Source organism: Mya arenaria, chromosome 10 (assembly GCF_026914265.1).
Source record: "Mya arenaria isolate MELC-2E11 chromosome 10, ASM2691426v1".
Classification (NCBI taxonomy): domain Eukaryota; kingdom Metazoa; phylum Mollusca; class Bivalvia; order Myida; family Myidae; genus Mya; species Mya arenaria.
The window spans coordinates 55122541-55133066 of record NC_069131.1 but is presented as its reverse complement, the minus strand read 5'-3'; the positions used below and the strand labels follow the sequence as shown (position 1 = coordinate 55133066).

Here is a 10526-nt window from a genome sequence, read left to right as displayed (position 1 = left end):
GCAACACTTAACACACAACAATAGCATGAAGGGTTCTAGCCAGGTTTTAAAAAAGGATGTGGATCATAAAAAGATTTTCAATCTCTGACTGGTAATGTGAATGTGGATTTTCATATATCATTAAGATCATCTCGGTCGAACTTCTCATTGATTAGTTAGAATTAAGTTGTACCGTGTTTATACTTCGACACGATGTCATACCCATCTCTCGAACAGGCCAGTTAGTATACGCTTACAGCGGCAAAGGAGTAAGCACTTAAAGGTATTTACGCACGGGTTCTCCCCATTTTTTTTCTTATTGTCTGTGACAGTTGTATTGGTCCTCACATGTTTTTTTCTATAATATTGTTTGCGACATTGATGAAAAGGGACGACAATAAAATACACAAAGTTGGAGTGACAACAAATGGAAATAAAGTGAAAAAAAACTTCATGGGGATGTGCACTGTCACCCATGCTGGGCTTCAATAGTGATTCTCGGCTTCTGCGCACCCATCGCAGGACACCCAACGAAAAACATCATCACACAATGAGATGATTGAACAGTGGTATTCTAGATAAATTGTGGGTTTGGACCATTGATAACAACATCAGCTCACATATCCGCTTTTTTCATTGCCAATACAGACCGACCTACCATATTTCCAGTCAATGCGTTTGACATTTGCATATCTTCCAAAGGTGTGTAGAGAAACCAGATTTTAAGACAGTACTAATTAAATGCCTGAATGTGGGCAACCTCTGTAAACTCGCACATTTAGCAGCATCTTTGGTCAAAGAACTTACATCAATTGCACTTACATGAGGGTGTGTTAAAAGGCAATTTGTGCCAGAGTTCTTATCGTAGAATGTTCGATTTCGGATAATTTGTATTGCTGTTAATAAACGCAGAACGAAGCGATACTATTGCGCTGAGAACACTGACAGCGAAACAGCGCTGTACATACAGTTTTCGTAGCTAATCGTTTTCAAAGGCATCACAGTCTGGTCCACTACTGGATAGTACATTTCTATTATTTTTTATGCCACTTCATTGACGTACGATGGATCAAGAGCTATTTCAAGGTTATTTAACTATGTTCTACTTTTAGGCAGACCTGTAACTTACTTATGTAGAAGTAACAATTCTGATTTAGCTTGGTTGCCTTATAACTACTACTGTTTTAGTCTTGGGCGTCTTTAAGTCTTTTTGTAAAAATAATTGCAATTAATTTTGAACACAAAAGTTTTAGTCCTTATTCCTTAATATATTTAAATACCGTCATAAGTTCATACAATTCATATATTAAATAATATAACGGTCTGGAAATATAACTCATATTTAGATATATCATGCTAATTTTGTATAGAAAAGGTCATAACTGTCAATTTGTCACCATATAAGACACACCAATAAATGGTACACTGATAAATCAAACATCACCACTCGATATATAGGTCTTAAAGGTTGTTACTTTCACGGAAATTTGATTAAACACCTGAACAGCGAATTGTGAAAGGCGCGAACGTGTCGGCACATGGAAGTCGAGGTCACCGGCTTTGTTTCACACAGACCAAGGAAAAGAAAAACAACTGAATATATTTATATTAAAGGTTTATGTATTTACAGCTTAAAAACACACACACACAAAAACGACATTGCAATTACTATCCTGCCTTAGGTATTTGACTTATTGTTATATAGAAATTCATGACTAAAAAGGATTATATTTTACTATTGTAAGTATATGAAATATATTGTAATATCATCGTACCATGATTCCCATTAAAACAATATCAAATAAAAAATCTTTGTACTTTGTAAAAATGAATTTCCTTCTGAAAAATTGCATTTTTCACTTCTCCATCACTAGATTTCACTTTGATTTCCGTACATGTTTTGAAAAGTTTCCATATATATTAATATTAATTTTGGGCTCAATTTCTTTAAAATGTGAAATAAAAAGCCCCTTCCAATATGTGTAAAATATAAAAAAATGTGAAAATCGAAAAGTTATTAAAATTTCACTTCTCAAAAATTAGATTTCACGTCGATTTCGGTACAATTATCGAAACTGTTCTATAACTATTTCATTTTTTATTAATTTCATTAGAATTTGAAATATAAACCCTTTAAAAAGCATATTTCAATACTTTTACAAAAAGTTGTAAATAATTAATGAGTTATTAGTGAATTTCAATTTTCAATTGGATTTCATAACATAACATTTATTCAGCATTAAATGACATATCATCCATAGCCAAAATGCAAAACATATGAAATAAATCATATTTGGATTTCACGTGATATCCACGGCGCAGTATGAAATGCATACAACAAAGAAATAGAGTAACACATACAACATAGGCAAAGAGGGGTTTTCACATTTGCATACAACACACACAAAGAAGGATGTTGAGAAACGCATACAATATAGAATAAGAACAAAATTATTGACATTGATTTTTTTTGTCTAAATTAATATGTTTAAGAGTTAAGTCACGTGAAAAATAGATTACTCACTTGAATTTTGCTATTTAAATTAAAACATAATTGATTGTTGTTGTTTTTTCAAACATTTTGTTTTGTTTGAATAGGGAAAAGAACCTCATTTCAAATCATTAAAATTGGTTTAATATCTAGATTTATGAAGAAGCAATTTATTATTTTTTTTATAAAAACTTTGCAATTGGATTAAGTAAAAAACATGAAACAACAATAACAAAATAGGAATTTTAAGAATGCATGAAGAAGCATGAGGATTATAAAGACCAAAAACAGAATTACTTTTAATAACTTTCATTTCATTACGACATGAAAAACTGAACAATTCTTTGGGGGTTGTAAAATTGTCTGAATTGATGATTTGTATTGTAATAGGTGAAAATAGGATTTATAAGTTCTTTCATTCATTGCGAACTGAGAAATATAGATAAGTGTTAATATATTTTGTAAAGGGATAACCCTCAGATGTTAAATTTGATAATTAGTTGATGATATTAATAAAGTTTAATAACATAGTTTAATTTTCAATGCAAAAGAAACGTTTGATCTTTCCGTATCCAATACATTCAATTTATAATTTCAAAAGGATCATTTCATACATTTTGGGATTGTTTGTACTAATGAAATTTCATTAGTACAAACAATCCCAAAATGTATGAAATGATCCTTTTGAAATTATAAATTGAAAAGGGAAAATGAGTAAAAGTTTGTGTAGTCAATTTGGTTATTCTGTTAGATTAAATTTATAGTTAACATGGGCATATTTTATTAATTTCAATATTAGTGATTGAAATAAAAATACCATATTTTTTTTATTAACAATGGCTTTAGTGATAGGATATAGTCAGACAAAATATTTGTCAGCGCTTGGATATTGCACCTTTTTTCTCGGTAAGTCTTTTAATATATGGTTGATAAATATAAGATATTTCATTTTACTTGTCTATATTATAAGTTTCAATAGTTTCATGATGTCACAGCTTCTGTGTATTGATCTTAATCTTTATTGAATTTTAAATTTGATGATTTTGTAAAACTTGATAACTTATTAAGTTTAACGCCAAAGACAACACAAAATTCCGGGAAAGCAAAAAAGACTTTATTGGGTGTGTTCAATTTTTCACAAAGATATCATTTATTTATTGGATAGTTTGGGACCAGATAGAAAAATATTATACCAGACAAATTGAAAATTTAATAAATATCACAAATTTATGGGGGAAAAATATATATAATTAAAATAAAAGTGCCTAGTGATGTGAAACAAACAAATAAAATTGATTGTGGCCTCTTTGCCATTGCATTTGCAACTTTCTTCTGTTTGAATAAAACACTCCGTCATTATTTGATACTACTAAATTAAGAGAACATTTATTTCAATGCTTTGAAAACGGAAAACTTACAGCATTTCCAACAACAGGTAAAACAATAGGATTAAGAAGGAATAAACAAATAAAAGTTATAGAAATTGAAAATTACTTTATATGCAACATGCCATCTTGTTTTGATAATATGGAGCAATGTGACAAATGCTTCTGTTGGTTTCACAAGTATTGTGTTAACGCACCTGCAGACATTTCAACAACCACTGAGGAATTTAGAAATGTGTTTTCATGCAATATTTAAGTAAAAAATACTCAGTATAGTACACGAATGAATGTACATTTATTCTTTATACTCTTTATATCCAGCATGCTCCTTTTTGTAAAACATCATTTTTATATAATCATATTGATGCAACTGTGTTGTTAATTTCGGATACAATTTATAACTGTATTTACAATAATTCTTGAAAATACATGTATGTCTATAAAGTATTATTATGTACGTGGTGTTTTATTATACTTATGAGAAATTATTTATATCTATTTATTTTACAAGTATCTGATATGTATTGTAATCAGTGTGACATGGTATGATTCTGTTTCGTAATGAATAATGAATACACTCTTCAAAGTTCTATTTTATTTTTCTTTATTTCATCCAATTGCAAAGTTTTCATATAAAAACTAATATTTTGTTTCCTTCAAGCTATTAAACCAATTTTAATGATTTGAAATGAGGTTCTTTTACCTATTCAGACAAAACAAAAAGTTTGAAAAAAACAATCAATTATGTTTAATTTTAAAAGCAAAATTCAAAAATAAATGAATAAAGTATCTTTAACTTGAGTAAACACAATAATTTATTGATTTAAACAATAAAATTTCAATGTCAATATTTTTGTTCTTATTCTATATTTTATGCGTTTCTCAACATCCTTTTTTGTGTATGTTGTATGCAAATGTGAAAACCCTTTTTTGCCTATGTTGTATGCGTTAGTCTATTTCTTTGTTGTATGCATTTCATACCGACCCGATATCCACTGGTGCCTGTATCACCTCGCATCGCACCGGGTATCCCGTTTTACTTCGGGCCGTTATTACATTTCGCTAAAAGTTTGACGTCACTTCCTTTCTAATTTGGACCTCGTTGGCGAAGCACGTGTGTAAGTAGAATCATATCAAAAAAATGCATTATAATGTTAATTATCAATGCCATACTGCTCAAAATGTTTTATTTCTCCTGCTAATTTTCAAACATTGTTCGGTCCGTGTGATACGTTATTTTTAAAAGTCTTGATGCTCAGTTATAATCTTTATGGAATGTGCCATAAATCTTAATGACTAAGTTACGGCCACTAAGTCAGTACAGTAAGTCAAATCATATACTTCATGTTTGCTGTCAACGATTATGACTGGTCTCTTTCGGCCCACTTTTGCTCTTCATGCTTTACTAGAATGCTTTAGGAGTAAATGTAGTGTGTGGGTTAGCACTAGTCCACCTAAATGGCCGTACACAAGTCTTTTGACGATTTTGTTTTACTATGGCAGTCTCGTGACGTCCACCATCCCAGCAAAAAGTAGCAAACGGTCTTTGCGCAGAGAGATGTTTGCGTTATAAATTCAAATTTCTACCATAATATTATTGCCTACTATTAAGCACGTATTTATGTCATTATGCCAAAATACATATTCCAGATATCATAAAACGCTAACATGTGTTGATTGTTTATGAAGTATTCCGATATCTGTAAATCTGGGACAGATCTGACTGGTTGTGTACATGTTTAACGGTATTCGTGACCAAGAATATATTTATGTGAAAATAACGATTATGACCAGTTTAGAATATTGTCGGTTATAAATTGAACAACTTTGTCGTTATTATTCAACATCGATGCATAATATTACTATATATCTATCGCCAAGTGTTAAATGGTAGAGAGTTGTAGCGTTACAGGGATACATAAGAAATGTCAAAATAATAAAAAAAAGTATCCCTGATCGCTCATTATTGTAGCTAGGGTTAGCACCAGCCGCCTGGTTAGCTCAGTTGGTTAGAGCTCCGTGCTAGTGCTCCTGTGGACAAGGATTCAAGCCCCACACCGGCGCACTTTTCCTCCGAGGTTTACTTTAAAACCTATTCTAAACAATCTTGTTACAGAATACAGTATATCAAAAGACTTCCTGTCATTTTGCACAGAGTTTATTTGTATATACATGATTAGTATGGTAATATATCTGATATGACTTTCGAGTTAAAGTGTCATGGTCATAGTACAGCATCAATTTTTAGCGATGTAGCCTTTGGCATTTGGATTTGCTCAATCAAAATTGTTTTGATCAAGTTGTCAGACTATGACTTGTGGAACAGCAAAAAGGCCTTTAAATTGAAAATAACTAGTTTTACAAATAAATTTACCCAGATAAAGTTTTTATAGTTATTTTTTATTTCAGCACTTCAGAAACAATCACAATGGCACCCCCTAAAAAGACGGTAAATATTAGTAATTTTATTACAGAGACAGAAGTTTTTCATCCTAGTTATTTAACTGTTCTTAAAGGCGAGTTTACCAGGCTTGTGAATGAAATGAAGCATGCTCTCAAGACTTGCCTCTGTTGAATAGGTGGGAATAGCGTGCATAGCTGATAATGAAATTATTTTTAAAAAAATGCAGTTATTAAGTAATCATTTGTAACCTTTTCAACCCTATGTCTGCCTGATGGTTCGATTATGCACAGTGAACATTAATTTGCTGGTTACATGTCATATTTTCTTTCTGTTTTTGAACAGTGATAGTCTGATAAAATTATGAAAAAACTTTTTATTACTATGATAACATATGTATTTATCATTGTATTGATTATTTCTTAAATTATACATGCTTTCTTTTTTTACAGAAAAAGAATGTTGAGAACATCAATTCTCGCCTGGCTCTTGTCATGAAGAGTGGCAAGTTTTGTCTTGGGTACAAGCAGACACTGAAGACTCTCCGCCAGGGCAAGGCTAAGCTCGTGATCATCGCCAACAACACTCCACCCCTCAGGTTAGTACTGTCGTAAAGTTACATTTTGGGGAAGGCATATGCAGCATAGTGGTGTCTGTAAATTTTGAATGAACTTCATCTTGGGATATTTCATTATATTTGTCTTGTTAATTCAGTCTGATAATTCATTGTCATTTCTTTTGCTAGGAAAGACAAGGTAGAAAATAGTTTTAAAATTTGTCAACTTGAAGCAAAAATATCAAAAGTTTTAGTACATTTGTGTTATAAAGGGGTACTACTCGTTTGACTGATGCCTCCTCTTCATTTATCTTGTTTTATAATATATCACATGCAGGAAAACTTGTGACCATTCTTAGCAGTTTCTAAATTAATTTTTTATCCGTATCCATGTATGTTTGAATGATGATTATAAATTAATATTAATGTTTGGACTTCGGAGCTGGGGCCTCTTGACCAGTTAAGATGAAGTCATTTTCTCTAATGTGCTCTGTTTTCTTACTCCAAGTGAACAGCAAATAGCACGCTGGCCTTGTAGCCATTATTGCTGGCAGGTTTGAATGGTACACTCGTGTATTATTGGTAAAAAGGTAAAACTTCTGAGTGATGTTGCGGACAATAATTGGACCTTCCAGGACTGAGGAGATAAACAATCATGTGTCACATGGTTTACTCGTTAATCAATGATGCATGATTTTTGTGGCAGTAATTTAAGTTTTACTTTGACAATTATTCTTTTAGATATTACTATACACATTAAAAACATTAAAAAAAAATATGCTAGAAGTTAAGTCAATAAGCCAATATAAATGGCAACCAGATGTTGCCAAAATGTTAACCTGCTGTATGTTTTACAGGAAGAGTGAGATTGAGTACTACGCCATGTTGGCCAAGACCGGAGTCCATCATTACACCGGCAACAACATTGAGCTGGGTACCGCCTGTGGTAAATACTTCCGAGTCTGCACACTCAGCATCACAGACCCTGGTACGTGGCTCGTTCTGCAATAGTCCTTATTGATACAAGCACCAGTGATAGAGTTAAAATGAGGCTTAAATTGGTTGATACAACGAAAGAATGTATTGAATCCAAGTCCTCAGGTTGTTTGTCCACTGTTGTCATGTGACCAGTGAATCTTTCCATTGGTTTAACAGTTATGATGTATTGATAAACGGTTGTTTCGCTGTCTGCCTGTCATTTCTGCTGTTTGGGTAGTTCACCATTCAAATCCTAAACCACTCCTGTGACCAGTTTGAAATTTTTTCAATGTTGTGTCAAAATGTGGACCATTCCTTCAAATTCTAACTGGCCACTTGTTAACCCTTTGCATGCTGGGTAAATTGTCGTCTGCTCAAAAATGTTGTCTGGTTTATTCCAAATTTCTTTCAATTTACTTAAAACTTTGGGGATATATTGACTGAGTGTCAAACAGCTTGGAACCTGACCAGGCGCCGAGTTACTCGGCGTCTGGTCTGGTTCCAAGCTGTTTGCAAAGCCTTTAAAATCGCCATCAGCAGCTTATGGGTTAAAAAAAGTTGATACCAATCATTAGTGTAGTCAGTCTGGCTTGTTAATCTAATGACTGTTTATCAGTAGTTTGTTGAGTTTGGAAAGGATTGTATTTTATGAGATTTAAGCTGCGTAATTATAATTGGTTGGTGAACTTGTACAATGTAGGTATAAAACATTCTTCCTAGTGAAATATCATTTGTAACCTTGTCAAACCATTGTTTAATTTCAGGTGACTCTGACATCATCAGAAATATGCCAACAGACGGGACTTCATAATTTATTGTACAGCTGATAAAATAAACCTGTACGAGAAAATCAGTCTTGTTTTGCCTTCAACATTTGTAAACTGATGATTGGGTCTGTCTGTAATTGTAAAGCAACACAGTTTTCACCCTGGTGAATAATTGTTGAAAATAAGTCGAGTTTGAAATAAAATCAGAATTATATATAAAAAATAACTTTTAAAACAAGAATTCTGATAATCTGTTCACATTGAACAGTTCAAACCAATAAAAAATAAATTATTTAGCCTAAAGTGCCTGTATCTTCATTTGTTGTCAATGGGTTTGTGAGAAATATACTCCAGTTCTATATAAAAGTAGATTTGTAGTACTCGTCAGAAAGCACACAAAAAGAACAAACATAAACTTGATGGCTTTAATGAATGCTACATGCAATTGGTCTGTGAACTATTTATACTGTGAACTATTACTATGAACTTGAAAAGGAATGTACTTAGTATTTACACTTTTTTAGTAAAGCTATATGCATTTCTAGCACACATTTTACCCATGTTCATGATTTTATGAAAAACAAATATTTGAACCACGGCTGGTCAAGGTCTTGAAACTACCCCGTAGGTTATGAGTTTGAATATTGATTTTATGTCTGCTCTGTATCTTCAACATAGAGAATTACAAATAAAATTCAGAAATGGTCCAATCACAACTCTCAAACTTAGGTGATGTGCAGAACCCATGAGAGACTTGGCAACTGTCAAGTCAAGCTTGTTCAACTTGTGCCGCAAAGTTATTAAATTTCATCTAGTCAACGTAACGATAATGGTCACATGCATACATTAAGATGATCTGCAAAACCTGCTAGAACCATGCTATGTTAGGGTCACCATACCAGATTAAGTGTTGAGCATTGATCGTCTTTGCAAGGTCTCGATAGCCTGCAAATAGCACTATTATGGCATAACAAACTATTTACATATTGACTCTGTTTGATGGCTTTCAGACGACATCACTCAAATGTGTTTTGATAGTAGGGCAGTTATTTCAAAGTTTTTCCCATGCTTGACAGTCCTATTGTAGTTCTGGTGTGTATATAATATATACATACTGTTGTGAGGTAATGAGATGGCTAGCCTGTTTTCTTGGCATGAAGTTAAGGCCAGCAGTAGCTCAAGTAAGCCAATTATGTATCTAAGCACATACATAGTCTGGTTCCCTGCTTACAAGCACATACATAGTCTGGTTCCCTGCTTACAAGCACATACATAGTCTGGTTCCCAGCTTACAAGCACATGCATAGTCTGGTTCCCTGCTTACAAGCACATACATAGTCTGGTTCCCTGCTTACTGATATTTCATGGAAGGAACTCCAGACTAGCACACACACTGCAAGCGTGAGACCAACTTGCAAATGTGAGCGACTGTTAGCCTTAAAATAAAGCAGTGAAGGTGCATTGCTTAAGCCGAAAGCTTTAATGCACACTTGAGCTTGTGACCTCCAGTTCCCCAAAGTGAAAGCGCTTTTGATAAACGGGAGTTGCAAAGACAGAGAGTACCACATAGCTCAGTAAGAGTCCTATTTAAATAATTGAAAAACTGAGTGTGGTTAATTATTTAAGTTGACCGATAGAGAGCGGAAAATTTAAGTTCTGCCCAAAGTAAGATCACATGGTTTTTAACATACAGTAAAAAAATCGTGTTATCTGCAAGGCTGGATGATTCCAGCCATGGGACTATAGAGCATGGTGATCACAGCTAACTTTCCATTTCCCGGGATTTGGCTGTAAACTGCCTGCTAGAAATTGGCTAATCAACGCACCCAGGTTGTTGCCTCGACATTGGACCTGTCCATGAGAAGACCCTCGGGCAAGTTTTATAGGCAGAGAGCTATTAGCGAGAACACATGAGGTCCCTTCTCGCTGTAGCAATTATTGGATATTTAAAGATGCACTCTTACTCCCA

The 10526-nt window shown here is 33.2% G+C and overlaps 1 protein-coding gene across 1 annotated transcript; it reads left to right on the top strand.

The window, feature by feature from the left end:
- The first annotated feature begins 4919 nt into the window (after positions 1-4919).
- LOC128204159 (60S ribosomal protein L30-like) lies at positions 4920-8640 on the top strand. Its single transcript, XM_052905532.1, has 5 exons — positions 4920-4973; positions 6265-6304; positions 6709-6854; positions 7670-7800; positions 8555-8640. Exons 2-5 carry the CDS (start codon positions 6284-6286, stop codon positions 8599-8601), a joined length of 345 nt encoding a protein of 114 aa, XP_052761492.1. The 5' UTR covers positions 4920-4973; positions 6265-6283; the 3' UTR covers positions 8602-8640.
- The last annotated feature ends 1886 nt before the right edge of the window (positions 8641-10526 follow it).

What these genes read in the sequence shown, in the direction of transcription:
- LOC128204159 (XM_052905532.1), top strand. Translation starts at nt 6,284, where the DNA reads ATGGCACCCCCTAAAAAGACG. An exon ending in TGGCACCCCCTAAAAAGACG is followed by an intron (nt 6,305 to 6,708) that starts GTAAATATTAGT and finishes CTTTTTTTACAG; the next exon opens with AAAAAGAATGTTGAGAACAT. An exon ending in ACTCAGCATCACAGACCCTG is followed by an intron (nt 7,801 to 8,554) that starts GTACGTGGCTCG and finishes GTTTAATTTCAG; the next exon opens with GTGACTCTGACATCATCAGA.